The sequence below is a fragment of the Apus apus genome, chromosome 1, assembly GCF_020740795.1.
Source record: "Apus apus isolate bApuApu2 chromosome 1, bApuApu2.pri.cur, whole genome shotgun sequence".
Lineage (NCBI taxonomy): Eukaryota > Metazoa > Chordata > Aves > Apodiformes > Apodidae > Apus > Apus apus.
This window is the reverse complement of record NC_067282.1, coordinates 111,558,021-111,574,561: the sequence shown is the minus strand read 5'-3', so window position 1 is coordinate 111,574,561 and position 16,541 is coordinate 111,558,021. Positions and strand designations below refer to the sequence as shown.

The 16,541-nt window shown below is 44.7% G+C and overlaps 1 protein-coding gene across 5 annotated transcripts in view; it reads left to right on the top strand.

Moving 5' to 3' along the window:
- NHS (NHS actin remodeling regulator) overlaps positions 1-16,541 on the top strand; it is a 261,186-nt gene that overhangs the window by 221,245 nt on the left and 23,400 nt on the right. For all 5 annotated transcript variants that reach the window (XM_051643012.1, XM_051643030.1, XM_051643046.1 and 2 more), the window contains exons 2-3: positions 12,319-12,471; positions 14,903-15,036. In XM_051643012.1, the coding sequence (XP_051498972.1) occupies positions 12,319-12,471; positions 14,903-15,036 (287 nt within the window). The remainder of the gene's footprint in view (positions 1-12,318; positions 12,472-14,902; positions 15,037-16,541) is intronic.

Here is a 16,541-nt window from a genome sequence, read left to right as displayed (position 1 = left end):
CAAATGCTATCTGCATGGGTTCCTTCTAAAAAGTAATCTGCTATATCTCAGTGCCTTTGTATACATGTGTATAGAAAGTACTTTAAGCAATACTGTCCATTCCATATATCACAACATGTCTGTGCTTTACAGATTAAGGGCTAATTTTGAGCTCAAAAGCCTGGAGGGGAGAGACTTCAATACCTGAGTAGGAGTTGGAGCCCTGACAGGAAGTGGTGCAGGACAGGAAGGGGTGGAGGATATCGGCCCCAATTTCCTTGTAGTGTCTCTTAGAGTGTGCGCTGTTGCTGTGCACGCTGGAGTCTGTGCAGTTGTGCTGTACCATGGATTGCAGTGGGATTTGCGTAGGAAGCAAACAGCTTGAGGAAGGGAAATGGTACTGCACTGTCTGCTTCCCCGTCTTGCAAGGCTAACTAGAATCTATCCCTAAGCAGGTTTCTTCATTAAAATTCATTCATTTGAGAAAGCATAGAAGACGGGGGGGGACTGGGGGGAAATCCGTATTTTCAGGCAGCTCTCCTTCCCCTTACAAAACCAATATTACTGCATTCAGTATTGTTTCAAAAAGTGAAACTCAGCAAGTCAGCTGGCCATGTTACTTCTTTCTAGCTGGCTTATCAGTGTGGTTCTCCAAACATTTACAGCCTATTTGATCACATTTTAGGAAAGTGTCTTGTCAGAAGTGGGACTGGAGAAGGCTATTGCTGGACAACACTGCAATAGGACCCCCCTCCTGGCTGAGCCCCTTACTGGGTTGTGTGAAATACAAGCCCAGTTCACTGTCAGTTGTCTGAAACTGGGCTACAAGTAAACTACTTCAAAGGCTGGAGCGAAAAGGAACATCTGAGAGGGACAGTGATGGAGGACTTAGGCATTCACTGCATTTGAGCAAGAGTTTTATTGAAAGGATCCAGAAGAGCTACACAGTGACCTGGTTGTATCTTTAACTGCCCAGCCAACCCTGAGACCAGCCAACCCTGAGCCATCATCACAGGAGTAAACTCATGGAGTCATGTGTGTGATTTTTGTTGCCTGCCCCAGGAAACACACTGCCTTAGAGTTATGGGGAGGAAGTTTCCTGGGGCAGGCATAACCTCAGAACCAATTAGAGGCCTGAGACAGGACCAGTTCTCTCAGTCCCTCTGCAGGAAAGGATTAGCAGAGCTGCAGGAGCACTAAGAAAGAGTTGCCTTTAGTGCCTCTGAGAAGATTGACTTTCTGTCTTCCCCCAGATGCCTATGAGTACTTTGAAGGAATGTGTGTAGTAACAGTAGCGTGGTATTTACTAAATAAAATTGGAAGAAACTGTTGCTACTTCCCTGACTTGGAGTTAAGCAGCATTCAGGGCATCTAGCCAAGCACGCTGAAAAGGACTGATGGGGAGGAAGAAGCATGAAATGTGAACCACCGTCTCTACTCGTAACACATGGATTGATGCTCCTGACTTTTGGGGTTTTGATTTTTCAGCCTTCGTGCAGTGCCAGTGGAAGGGAAGAGGGGCCCTGCTTGTTCATTTTCCCTGTAAACTCAACAGCCTTGTTTTTCGCTTTGAGAGCAGTTTCCAACCTCAGATACCGGCTTCCCCATCCAGTTTCCTGCAGGGAAGAAGGTCAAACTCAGTCCAGTGAGGAAAGTCACTCACAGAAAAACACACCCAGTATTTTTATACTAGATGCAAAGTGTAGCCCATGTCTTTGATTCGGTTTTGATGACTGCATTTCACAGTGGTTTTCCACTATCTCATATATGTTGCCCTTCCAAAATAGTGACTTGGTCGTTACCCATGGGGAGCCATGTCAGGGGCTAAAAAGATTAAGCAGTGGGTATATAGGTCTTTTGTTCTAACAGGTTATCACCTTGAATGAAGATTAGGTCAGTAGTAAACAAAATGCTGTCACCCACTGATAGCCTTCTGATGCCCTTTGTAAAATAAGTTGGTGCCCTCAATCTGCAGCCCAAGAGTGCATGTATCACAGCATTACTGGCATGATTGATGTTAAATGCCACTTCAGAGAGCTGAACAGTGAAGGAATAGAGATTGGTGGAGGCTAACTCTTAAGAGTTTTCATGGAAGGTTGTGGTTTGTGAAGATTTCAAGGGAAATATATTTGCTGTACTTGGATTAAGTCATGTGAATCCTGTCTCCCAGCATGCCAAACACAGCATATTCTATGTTGAGTGTCATCTTCCAGTGTGCTTTTTGAAGGCTCCTAGTGTTTTACAGCTAGACTGCATGTTCACAAGCGTGGAGAGGATGTTTGTATTGTGGATACTGACGTGGAAATAGGTGCTCCAATGTGTGAGCCTCTGCTCTTTTTGAAATGACAATCCTCAGCACAGACTCAAAAGGCTGTTATGGGAAAATGACCCCTTTAGGTGTAAATGTTCAGATAGAAATTAGCCAGGGAATTGAATGTTTTGAGTAGGACAATAGGCAAGATATGTTAAAACTGGTGCCAAAACACTGTTTGACCTATCACAAAAAAGTCTATAGGCTGGGGAATGCAAAGTGGTGTTTTTTTTTCACAAGATCCTGATTGTAAACATTAACCAAGGCAGGTAGAATAGTAAATTAATTTCATAAAGCTTTCTTCTTGAGTGCTGGCTTATGAAATCAGGGTGACTGATTTGCGAATAACATCACAGTGAACCACACACTTCTCTGTGATAAAAGAGAGAGAGTTATGATGACCTGCTGGAGCAACTTGGCCAAGCTTAGTAGTGATTTGGGCTGAGTCAGTGCAGGAGAAAAATAGCAGAGCAGTGAGAGAGAATTGCAAAAGATGTCTAAAAGCATCCTTACCAAGTGTTTTATAGAGACCACACACTACACTACTGGAGATAAGAGAGTTTATCATGCTGTGTATCACGAGTGGGAGTAATGCAAAGGGTCAACATGGGAAGAAATCTGTGCTGACAAGCACTGAAAGTGCATCAAATTGAAAGATACTTGAAATTGAAATGCTCTCAGCTAATTAAGCATGTAGGATTGAAAGGGCTGTCTTGAGGCATTAATTTCAGTTACATGCTTGGGGCTTTGTGTACACAAACACGTATATATGTGTGCATGTGTGTGATGTCATGTCTGTGATGTCATGTCATCCCTGCTATAACAATCCATCAGTCCAGTAACCTGAAACTAGTTCAGTTTGGAGTTTGGGGTTTTTCTTTAACACTGTTTCTGCCTCCACTATTTTATGGCTAGTTAGTATTTTGTTTTCTCATAGAGCATGAGTAGCAAACTGAAATGAATGTGAAATGAATAGTCTGCGGGATAGTTGACGCAACAGCAACCTTAAGCTTGCCAGGCAGGACTCACGTGTTGTCTGAGTTCTTTACCATGGCCCTGCAGTCAACTCCAATGCTGCCTTTGGTATCACTGCCACTCAGCTGGGGCATCAGTCCTTTCCCAGCTGGGTTGTGGTCTCTGAAGATGTAGAATGGGATTAAATGTTTAATGTTATGCATACACATACACAACTGAGAAAACTTTTCTGGTCATATGTCTTCATCTGCCCAGGGAATAAAGCCCCACCTTACTGGCAGTTTTCTGTTTTTTTAGTTACTAACCCACTTTCCCTGATGGGCTTCGTGCTGTCTCTGACTGAACAAGGACCATAGAAACACCATAGCTACCCATACATTACTGAACATTTCTGATGTTTATTAATAGATAAGTATGTTGCACACCCTCCAGTGCTTTCTGTCACCATGCATTAGAAGCGATGTGCACTGGGGGGGGATTTCTTTGCTGCAGAGCTGGGTGTGATGGGGTGGGGGTGTACGGACAATTGCACATATCCATGGATGTGTATTATACGTGCACATGTGCATCTGAAATAAAAATGCCATTTACCTGTCATGGATAAGAAGGGCAACTTCATTAATGAAACCCTCCAACAGAAACCTTCTGTCTGTGATGACATTTGCCACTATTCTGTAGCTGAGAACACAAAGCTGTTTCTCTCCTGGCCACTATTGGAGGCCATGTAAAACACAGACCAGAGAACAGGAATAAAAGGAGAGGAAGAAATTGCTGGCTAGAGAAAATTCACAGGAATGAAGGCTTGAACGTATAATATACTGGGTATTTCTGAGAGGTTATTGTCTATCCTGCAGTGACAGCTCAGAAATACTTTGAAATACCAAGTCGGAATTCATTTGACAGAGTTAGGAAAAGCAGTTAAAAATATGTTCAAACACCACCCGCAGTGATTGAAAGCAGCAAAGCCAAGAACAGGATTAGCATGTGGTACTCTTCGCAGAAGTGCATATTGCTTAACAGCCTAATCTTCTTACGTGTATAAGAACCACACACTGCCCAGCCCTCTTCAGTTATGTCTGTTGTTGTGCCAGTTAACTCAATACCAGGTAAATGCAAAATTTGAGGATTTGCACATAGAAATGACATCCAAATCGTATGCCTTCCAGTATTTTAATCTTTTCAGATAACTGAATGCCAAATATGGGTGGGGTTTTGTCCACTTGTCCATTTTATTCCTGAATAGCTGTTATGTCCATGTGTGGATTAATGGGAGGCAAAAAAATGTCAGAGGAATCTGCTGAGAAAACATGGTTGAAATGTGAGAAGTTTTCACTGTATTGGCAAGAAATAAAACAATGCAAGCAGCATAAAAGATCATGGTCTTTCTCAACAGTTTCTGCTGGTGGTGAGGTCCCTTGCCTTTTTGCTTGAGTCTAGAGAATTTGCTAGATTGTATGTCCATGAGTGCAGAGCACAGTAATTGTGCTCGTATGATTGCCCACACGTAGCTAAGGATTTAACTTGTTTTGTCATGTGCCCCCTCCTGTTTGTCCAGAGGGTGCCTGCAGCCTTCATAGACACAGTCACACTGTCTCCATTTTACACACAAGTGCTGGTGGCAGGGCAGATGTGGTAACCCAGGCTTCAGGTCCAGACCAGTCAGCCAAACCATGTCTCAGGGCTGTGCTGCTGAAGTTTACCCCTCATACATCTTGGACTCAGGTTGCACAGGGCAAAGAATCCTCAGAAATTAGTTTGAGTTTCTGCCTTGATAAAATCAATAATAAGAAACAAGGATATGTAAAGCCATTACAAACCATTTTTTCCAGCATGGGCTCCCAGAGTGAAGTTATCAAGGAGCAAACCACATGAAATGGGGTGTCAGTCACCCACTCTGTGACAGTGGGTGCTGCAAGGACTGAAAGGGAAATATCGCAAAGAACAGTGCTATCATGAATGTCAGAGTACACTAGGAAAGGAGGAACAAAAAATGTGACCAAGGATGGATTAATCCCATCCAGACTCTGAACAAATCTCAAAGATGCACAGGAGCAGAGAGGAAAAGGAAATAGGGGTTTGTTTTGGCACAGAGTTTTCAATTTCACTAAGAATTGCGTATCTCTTGTTTTATGTGAGAAGGCTGTTGAGAAAGCATTGTCAAGGCCTAGCTAGGACCTGCCTCAGTTCTCACATCTCTTGGGGGAGCTGACCATACACCAGCCTGCCGGGGAAAAGGAGAACCAGGAAGCAAAGCCAGGGCTCTCCACAGCCCCCACAGTGCCAAGGGACCACAGTGCCTGTCCTGTTCCCCTCATCTGATGTCCCTCCAGCAAAAGGGCTTCAGAAGAGAAATCCATCTCTATCAGTTGCCAACAAGGCCAACAGCATCCTGGCTTGTGTCAGGAATAGTGTGGCCAGCAGGACTAGGGAAGTGAGAAGAGACTGAGGGGTGACCTCATCAATGTTTAAAAATATGTTAAGGGCAAGTGTCAGGAGGACGCAGCCAGGCTTTTTTCAGTGATGTCTAGTGATAGGACAAGGGACAATGGGTGCAAACTGGAAGACAGGAGGTTCCACATAAACATCAGAAAAAACTTCTTTACTGTGAGAGTGACAAAGCACTGGAACAGGCTGCCCAGAGAGGCTGTGGAGTCTCCTTTGCTGGAGACATTCAAAACCCACCTGGACACGTTCCTGTGTGATGTGCTCTGGGTGATCCTGCTCTGTCAGGGGGGGTTGGACTAGATGATCTTTCGAGGTCCCTTCCAAGCCCTAAGATTCTGTGATTCTGTAATTCTGTGATTGTCCCCCTGTACTCAACACTGGTGAGGCTGCACCTTGAGTATTGTGTTCAGTTTGGGGTCTTTGCTACAAGAAGGACATTGAGGTGCTAGAGTGTGTCCAAAGAAGGGCACCAAATCTGATGAAGGATCTAGAGCACAAGTCTTACAAGGAACAGCTGAAGGAACTGGGATTGTTTAGCCTGGAGAAGAGGAGGCTGCAGGGAGACTTTACTGCTCCCTACACCCACCTGAAAGGAGGTCGCAGCGAGGTGGGTGTTGGTCTCCTCTCCCAAGTAACAAGCAACAGGACAAGAGGAAATGGCCTTGAAATATGCCAAGGGAGGTTTAGATTGGATATTAGGAAAAATTTCTTCACCAAAAGGGTTGACAAGCATTGGAACAGGCTGCCTAGGGATTTGGTAGAGTCACCATCTCTGGAGGTGTTTAAAAGACGTGGATATGGTGCCTGGGGACATGGTTTAGTGGTGAACTTGGCAGTGCTAGGTTAATAGTTGGACCTGATAATCTTAAAGGTCTTTTCCAACCAAATCAATTATGTTATTCTATGATTCTATGAGTTGTTGCTCAGGCACTGACGTGGACAGAAGTTATTGCTTCCCCTTGATGAGGAAAGCGCATGGCATCCTGCCCCTGCCAGATTGAACAGGGTTCCTAAGGGCACCAGGTTATGTCTGAATTTCTGTCTCCAGTCACTTGAAATTTTTTATCTAGATGTGATAAGGAAGTTGTGTGCATGCCCATGCTTGTAGGTATAGTTGCTGAAGTTATGGTGAGGTTGCTGTTGCTCAGCTGCGTGCCTGAAATGCTGAAGAGCCAGTAGACTTATTTGCAAGGAACAGCAGCCTTGTCAACACACTCCATTTGCACAAGCATTTTTCAGTCCTTAGTAAAGACAGGATGAGAAGGTGACTGATCCAAGCAGCTCTTTGTGGTTACCATTGGTGGGGTTTGCCATCAGGCAAATAGATCAAGGCTGGGGGAAATGTCTTGGTGCATGCATGATTGGGAGCAAGCACGACTGTAGAAATCAGAGTGATTGTCCCACCTTGGTGGAGCTCCAGGCTCCTGTGTGCCCACTGGGAAAGCCCCGGCACTCTCTGTACCATGACTGAAGCAGCAGTCACAGAGGGATCTGCTTTGAAAGTACTGAGCTTGCTGATGTGTTGCACAAAATGTAGGGCATGTATGGTGAAGAAGCAACTGTAGATTTTTATCAGCCTTGTAGGCTTAAACCCCTTGGGTGTTACAGCAGAGACACGAGTACATGGGGGAAGGATACGTTTGAGACATTCAGGGCTATAAATAAAATAATGTCAAACTCAGCACTTGCCTCAATGAAACACCTATGCACTACAATGCATGATGAAGTTGGATGTGTTGCCAGACTGCCTACTCTTTGAGATAATCTGGTCTTCCTCAGAATTAATTTGCTTGCCATGTTTTGCACACATACTTAGCAGGCAGTAACTTATTGCTGGCCTGGGCAGTAGGTGTGGAAAGGTTTGATTGGGCTGAACTGTGCTGCTGGCTTAGGCTTATTTAGGCAAAGCTGGGTGAACATACAGCTTTCCTATGACATTGAATCATACAAGGAAGAAGTCACCATTTTTAGCTGAAATGGCTAGAAAAGGTGGCATTTGCTAAAATGACAGGTCAACCACATTAATGCTGGAGAAGAAAGAGCTTCCCAGTCAGAGCTTGGCATTGTGCTGCTGGCTTCGACAGCCTCCCAGGGCATTCTGCAGCACTGTGGTGTGACAGGGGGAAGAGGTGGGTTCATGGTGGGTGCACCCCTGCAAAGGGCTTGGGTCATTATAGCCCCTTGTAAGAGCAACTAGGCTCTGGAGTAGGATTATTCACTAGTCTGATCCTTTTTAATTGCATTTTGTCTTTTGGTATCCAGATACTTCAATCAGGTTTCAGCAACCACTGGTTCAGCTTTGCTTGTGCAGGAGTTCATGGCATGACAGCTCTGGGGTCTACATCCCTGTAGGCACCTTTCTTGCTCGCCATTCAGATCCCCTCCAGGCTCTGGACTTTTTCACACCTTACGCCAAATTCTGTTTTCTTTTTTAATCAGGAAGCATAATGAATTATCTCACTCCCCCCAATTGGAAGCTATCTTCCCCCGCCTTCCCCCAGCGGCAACTAAAATACAGGAAGAAATAATAGAAAGCTGAGAAACAGAAGGACCTGGGGTGGGGGGAGGCAAGTGTCTAGAGAAGCAGACGGAGTTAGGGGGGGAAACCCCTGGATCTATTAAATAAATAGAGCAGAAATTTTTCTTGCTTGGTCTTTGTGGCTTTATTATTAGAGCAACCACGCCTGAGTGCACTAAAGCCGCACAACCTTCAAGCATTCACATCCAGCTCTGCTACAGCAGGATCCTTGTTCTGCTTTGCTAAAGGAGGGAGGGAGAGTGAAGGAGAGGATGTGAAGATGAGAAAGGTCTATAAATGATGAATACGATCAACTTTGATAAAACAGCTATTTGGAAACCTTCAAAAATCTTCTTATGAGAACAGCCATTAGTGAATGCCTGTTTGACATTGGTTGTCAGGAAACCAGCCAACGTTAATGGATCCACAGAACATAATGGAGAATCCATTTAAATGGTCTCTTATCGTTTTGTCATACCACAAGACAGAAAAACAATTACTTTAACTCGGGAATGAAATGAACATGATATTTTATATGATTCACTTGTATATTCTAAATTGATCAAAGCGAATGCTAAAAATATGTTAACAGTCTATATCTGATGCCCGAAATGCAGCATTTCCTATCTCTGTACAGGCTTTTTTTCTCAATCACTGTGGTGCCCAGCTCTTAAGAATTTTAAGACTGTGGCTTTACAGTTTCTCTGTTGCTTTATTTATTATGTGGATGATGATGATGCTGAGGGGCTACAGCCACGTGCAGGCTCGGCATTGTAAAAACAGCCTGCAGTGTAACACACCAAGTGAAAGGCAATGCTGGCTGAAAGAGATATCTTATCCCCACTTTACAAAAACAAGGCATAGAGTCTTAATATTTAACCCAGGCCCTTAGCAGAAGCATGTGGCAAAGCTTTGACTGAACAGGTCTTCTAGATGTCAGTCCAGTGGTCTTTGACTGCTGAATTACCCTGCCACAGGGTTGGCTTTTTTCTTTTAGCAGCAGTAAGAGATTCAACCCTGTGCAGATGTTCAGTGGTCTTGAAAGCTCACGTTCTGCTCCTGCAGTTGCATCCTCTGGCTTCAGCTCCCAGGAATGGTGCCCAGCTTCCAGGGGCCCATGCCCAAAGAGTGGGGGCCAGGCAAGATTCCAGTGCAAGAGCACAGGCAGTGTACACATGACATGGAAGGACATGTGCAAAGGACAATATGTAAAGAATGAAGTGGAAGTGAGTCCTTCTTTTGGCAAGCAATCACGTCTCTTAATCTCCTTCAGAAGCAGTGCAGGCTCACTTCTTTACTGGTGAGCTCCTTCCCTCTCTTTTCCCTTTTCAGGAGGTTTTTCCAGAGCTTTGCTGCGCTGATGTTGGGATACTGTTCTTCAAACATCCAGCCTAATTGCATTTGTGGTGGGTTTATACTTAGTTGTCCTTGGGCCAGCATTGTCCTTTACCCTACCCAGTACTTCTCCCTCCCTCTGAGCTGCCTCCCCACTGCAGGCTGAGAACATTCATCCCCCTACGGGTTTTTTGCCAGCTCTTTTAGTTTCTATTCTGGTCTGCCGAGAAAATCCACTCCAGCTTTTGAGTATTTTAAAGGACTGTTCTGTTCAGGGAGTATTGTGCAATATTTCTGCTTTCTTGGTGTCAGTGGGGCATATTAACCACATGGCAAATCAGAGTTCCTGCAGGGAAAGAGGAGAAGATAGTGGTGGGCGCTGGCTGGGGCCACGGCACAGGGTACTGTAAGCTTCTTAGAGTCCTATCATTTGAAGATAAGCAATGTATTTGCATTTTATTTTTCTTCTGGTACAGTCCTAAGCACAGCTCTGCCAGGTTTGCTGGCTAGAGGAGACTTTTTGGATGGCTAAGAGGTCATGCTGTTTTATCTGTGAACAGCAATGTATGTCTACAACAGCAAGTGCGTAGCAGAATTGTGATAGCTTGGTTTCATTTTTAAGTCTCAAGCAAAGTATATTAACCCAACCCCTACTCTTCTTATTTGTAAAACACTGCTGACAAAGCCAGATGAGTTTTCTACAAGTTAAATTTTGCAGCAAAGTATATTCTAATCTAATGAAATATCTGAACATTTCATAAATAGGTAAAACTTTCCTTTCACTTACTGAGCTCTGTCAGAGACAACTACTAGAGTTGCAGTCTAGACAGTCTTTTTCTGGGAGTATGAAGGAACTGCTTGTGCTTGACATTTCATTAGCCTCCAGGGTACAATTTGTGATCATGAATATCACATATCCTCAGCAATATAAATAATGGGTGGGGTTTCATTACTATTGCTTATAAATTTTTGTCCTGAGATGAGCTTCCCAAGGAGGCAGTGCAGCTCAGAGCAAGCTAGTGGCAAGTTGAGATGAGTTTCCCAAGGAGGCAGTGCAGCTCAGAGCAGGATAGTGGCAAGTTGCTTTGTGTCTCAGTACCTTGTCCGTAAAATAGACATAGTGCTTCCTTACCCTCAAGGGGTAAAGGAAATACAAAATCAGCTCATGTTGTTGAGATATTCACCTACTGCAGTGGTAGCAGACAGACAAGCCATCAAAAGCTCTGCTTGCAATTTGGCAACATTCTGTTATTACTAAATCCATATGATGAAGAAACACCCACAGGTTGCTGTCATTCATTCTACAAACTCCTTCATTTTTTTTTATTTTATTTTTATTTTTTCACCCTGGTGCTGTTTCTTGCACTGACATCCTGGCCAGATGCAGGGGCAGCACTGCAAACATACTATAAACTAAGTGAAACCCCACCTTCAAAAATCCACTGAGAAGCAAAGGAAGGCTGCCTACTGGACACAGAATTCAGGGTGCATTTGGTGGTGCTGAAGCTCTGAAAACTCAAACTTCACCAGGTCTATCACCATATTATACCATCATTTCCATCATGACACCCACAAAGTTTTGTGAACTGGGCTTTTTTTAATCAAAGAAACTGATAAAGTCTGTCAGCATCCTGCATATGATAGCATGGTTCCTGGGTTTCTCTCCTTGTGTCTGCTCCTTCCTTCTTCTCCTGCTGTACTTTCCCAGTTCCTTTCTCTAGATAAAACACTGCTATGCCTTCAGCACGAGTGAATATTGTTTTGCATTAAAGAAAGTATCAAAACCAGACCAAGGCATCTCCAGCAGAGAATAGCTCTCTGATCTATTGTACTGACTCCCCCTCAAAAAAGGGCAAGTGCTCCTGCAGGTTGGAGGGTGCAAAAGCACAGAGAGTAGATGGGAGCCCCAAAATGTGCTAGTTCCTTGGCTGCAGACAACATACTGCTGTGGATGTCCAGCCACTCCTTTCTCCATCTTGGCCTTCCCCTCGGTGGTGTTCCACAACAGCAGCATGTCCGTTCTCCTTCTCTTGTGGAAGTGGTGAGGGCCCTGCTGGGAAAAGGCTGGGGGCTGTACTTGCCCAGAGTGGTAAAATTCTCTCAAGCCTTTAATGGACTCAGTTCATGAAACCTTCAGAGGCAGACTTCTGGAATTTCTCTGTAGAGGAATTAAAGTGTTCCTGTCCCTTAGAAGCCCGTGTCTATTAAGGGGACCTCTTAATGAGTGACAGTTAAAGTCACTCAGCAAGGCAGGCAGTTAATCTCAGTCGTTATGCTCTGGAAGGCAACAAGCTAGCAACCTGTGTCAGAAATTAGTCATGTGTTACATAATGTAATGAAGACTATATTGGCAGTGAAGATGGGTAAATGGGGGAGCCATTCCTCTCCTTGCTGTCAACTCAAAATGTCACCAGGGGAAGGTTGCTTAGCTTCTTTGCATTTTCTTTTTGCTGTCTATAAGATTACTATCCCTTTAGTCCATATGTTTAACATCAATATAGTATAAATGCGCCTACTTGCCTCCATAAACCCATTTGCTATCTGGCAAAAAAGCATTGTATAAATCCTAAGTGGTATAACATGGTACTGAAACACAGAGATTATGGTTGCTGTTATTTGGTGGGAGGAGAGGTGCTGTGACATCCCCAGTGCTTGTGCTTGGTGCTCCTGTTCTAAGCAAAAGCCTTTGCTTTTCAGCTAGGTTGATGTGAGAGATGCCAGGAGTCTTACCTTGTGTCCTGTTTTTATCCTACAGCTGTCTCCAACCTGGATGCAGAGAGCAAACTGAGTGTCTATTACCAAGCACCTTGGCATCAGCAAAGAAACATCTTCCTCCCCTCCACCAGACCACCTTGTGTGGAGGAGCTGCACCACCACGCCAAGCAGCACCTGCGAGCCTTGCGCAGAGGTAGGTGCTTGCGCACACTGCAGCTCCATCTCCACGCATGTGACACCTCACCGTGATCCCTGACAGGCAGTGGTGGGGTGCTTAGGCCATGTACAGGGCACTGGTCTCTGCTGGGACTTAGGTACTCAGGCTGAGAAATAAAGCTGAAGGTCTAATTTTAGCAGTAGAAAAGGCTTGTGCCCTCCTCAGCTTTTTTATTATTACTACAGTAGAGCTATAAAGGACTTTTTATTTACCCATTTTACATTAGTTGTTTATATGTTTTCTATTAAAGAGGGTATGCTTGAAATGTGGGAGCAAATCTGTGCACTGACCCCAAAAGGATGGAGGCATTGAGTGTTTCAACAAGGCCATCTTGTTACCTTCCACTAAAAAGAGGTTAAACAAAGCCTCAGCTCCAGGATAGATAAGATTTAACTTCCCAAGGGCTAAAACTGAAGCCCAGTGGTATGACAGAGTCTCCACAGAAACTGAGCAGTCTGTATGGGGTTTCCAAGCATCATGCTGGAGGAGACCTGTGTCCTTCAAGGGTGGCAGCTGAAACCCAGGTAATAGCCAGGACAGCCCAGAAGGATTGGGCAGGTGACCCTTCCCCTGGCCAGGGACATTGCCTAACAAACTGGAGACCCGTAGCCACAAAATCGAGTCATGCAACACAGCGAGGAAGCGGGAACAATCAAGGTCATAACTAGGATCCTGGATCCCTGCTGTAAAGGGAATTTACTAGGTGCAAACATCTGGATGGTCCTACAGCAGCACCCTGTAGGCAAGGCAAAAGATGGGGAGAGGTCAGTTTTCATTGGGAACCTAACCAAGGCAAAATTCTTACTGGGAGGCACATAAAAGTAGGCAAACAAACCTATCTGTCTTCTATGGCATAAGGAAGGAAAAAATCCATGCAGGTCACCCTTAAAATGTTCAGCAGCAGCCTCCTGTGTTGGAAGTGTTTTGCACCAACAGCTGTCATTGCCTTGCCCGTTTATTACTGCTATCAGGTTATAGTAACAATTGATTACTCAGATCTCTAGAGCATCTGGGAGCTGGATAAAACATTCCAATTCATTACTGCATTTCGACCTCTCTACAGATTTTAGCTCAAGAACACACTGAGAGGGCAGTACACCTTCACTTCAGCACATCTTTAGCACTGCAAAGAGGAATAGAGCCGAATTTTAGTCACAGTGGTTGCTGGAGTAGAGCAGAAGCTGGCTTTTCTGTTCTCGGCAGCCCTGCTCCGCGGCTGTCCCCGGCCCAGGCTGATCTCCGCCTGCCATCGTGTGGGCAGGAGAGAGCCCGACAGCAGCGCGGGAAGGCAGCTGCCAGAAAACGCCTCCTCGTTTTAGGGTTACAAATCTCGGGTTCGGCGACTTCCCATCCTCTGCGTTGAGCGGCAGCTGTGCCGGTTCAGCAGGTGGCTTGGCACCTGCTCCTTTATTTTATTTTCCAAATAACGGCACATATTGAAGTGAAATTATAATCTGAAATTTACCCTGCACATATTTATTGTGCTTCAACTATTTATCCTATCAAAATTTCTTTATCTCTTCATTTGTATAACAAGGAGTAATTCACACTAACTATTAGATCAGAAAACAGCTTGTGCTACCAGTAAACACTATTGACTGGACCATAGCTATGTGCATCAGGTGAATCCGTCATCCCCTTCCAGCAGCATTCCATGCAAACAGTAATTATCTGATTGTCACCTAAAATTAGAGGTGGGAAGTCCATCCACCTATTCACATGGAACATTTCAGACATTTGGGACTTATACTGGAGGAGGACTGAATATTATGACCCCATGGTGAAGGAAGGTTCTAGTGGGCCTAGGGTGGAGACATCTTGGGAAGGCTCCTCAGGGTCGAGAGATCTGTACTTTTCCAGGATAATCTCCTGCATGCCAGGATGCAGAGCTGCTTCTGCAACAACCTTCACAATGTCAAGCCAGTGTTCAGGACCTGGGGCTGCCATGCAGCTAGGGAAGGAAAACCTACCTGGGGTTGTTTCCTTCTTTCCCCTCAGAGGGGTGTATTTTACATTGCTAAAGTACAGGTCTTACTGCAGCTTGACATTTCAATCCAAAAGGAGATGCAGGTTCCTATTGGGAATCAGGCCTCAAGTCCCAAGAGTCTAGAAGGTAACTCTTTTCACTTGGAATAAAGGGTATGAATCCCATTTGGGTCTAATTCAGCTTCAGTGCACATGCTGTGTTGTGTTTTATGAGTGTTGCTCTTCCAGGGGCTTTGATGCCCAATAAGCATTTGTCTCCTTCAGTTGCGACAGGGATCATAGGTACTGGTCTATGGAGAAGAAGAGGACCTTCATCTTTGGAGTGCACATCCTCTTCATGTCTTTATTGTGGTTTTAATAGAGATACTTATATGTTTTTAACTCTCTGAAAGACTCATACCTTCTTTCTCCCCCAAAACAGAGCATCGAAGCCGAGGTGATAACAGAGAGCAGAAAGTCCAAGGCCCCATTACTGTGGTGGCTCCCCCCTTTCCTCCCTTCCCTGCAATCTGCAGTCAAAAGAGGCAAGCGATAAAGGACCGGCACTTGCTACCAGTAAGTCTTTCACTACAGCTATCAGACACAAACATATTATTAGCATTGTTGGACCTACGTGTAACAGAGCTTCACAAGTGCCCCCAAGCCCCCAAGCCTGTGCAGGTACAATAGAGCTGACCTTGAAGACTGTCAGCAATGTAACTCAGGTAGCAGCAGCTTCCAGCAGCCAGCCCCAGGGTGGCCCTTATTTTCACATGTGGCCAGCACACATGCCTACTCATTCACACATTCCTCCACATTCCTTCACATTCTCCACTTCTGCTGCAGGTAGCACTTCCAGGACCCTCCTGTAATTTCAGTAAGTCCTGTAATTTCAGTCTTGGCATTAGCATTGCCAGGAGCCAAGAACTCAAGGCCTTTGAGTGCTGGCTTGAGGCTCACATGAGTGCAGATAGGCTCAGCAGCACTTCTCCATCCACAGGAAACTACAGTTTCCATGGATGTATGGCCAGTGGCCCTGTTCTGCAGTTTCCACCTCTGTGCATTTTTTTCAGATGCTTCATGTCTCACAGGTGTCCTTGCAGCCAGCAAAGTGGGAAGTCCAGCTGAAGATCTGGTCTTATATATCTGTGCTGACTTGCCACTGCTGCACTAATTTGAAGTCAAATTAGTGTTGACAATATGATGTTTACCATTGTTAAAGGAAATGCACCAGATCCACAAGTTTAACTCTGATTGGGTCCATAATTCCCACTGGTTTCAGCAGTACTTTGGTACCTCCATGGCTCAGGGTGTTTGACCCATGGAAGTGCCGTAGCTACATTCTGCCCTGTGCTAAAGCCATTGCATTCCTCAGACCTCTTGAAACTCCACAGGTCAGACATGGATTTGACTTTTAAGTGATGCATATGCCTAATGCCAGCCATCAGTGTTGGGGAAGATCTGTCCTGCATCTGCAGGTACAGGGACATCGGCGTCTACAGAGATGCTACACTCATGAGCAATTATAAGTGTGTAGCGACTGAATCATCACCTGCTTGGTTTCAAAATCCGAGTACATTCATCCAAATCCATTATATTTACCCTACAGAAATACTATAATGGTAAAGGAGTCAGAGTGTAAAGCACCGGTCCAGGAACCAAAACATCAGCTAGCCAGCTGATAGGAAGAGTTTTGCTTCTCATTTGAAAGCAGGCAATCCTTGATAAGGTTTTGATTAATTTTACTATTCTGGCTTTTTGGATGCTTATCTGGATAATTTTGAGGAGAGCATCATCATCACTGCACACTTTGAAGTGGTTAAATTTGCGGGCCTTATGATTCAACTGAAACAAGATCTCTTGATGTGAAGGGTAGAAAAGAGTAGGAAGACATAAAGAAGAAACAGGCTTGCCTGTTTCTTCTTTATAAGTCATCATCAAACCTAATGCTGTTGTAGGGTCACTGAAAGGTAAAGGAGAGGTGACCCCATGTTATAGATCAAAACTAGTCACAGATAATTGTTTGGACAGTATATTGAACATAAAGCTTAGTTAGTATCAGATGGGGAGCCAGGCATGTC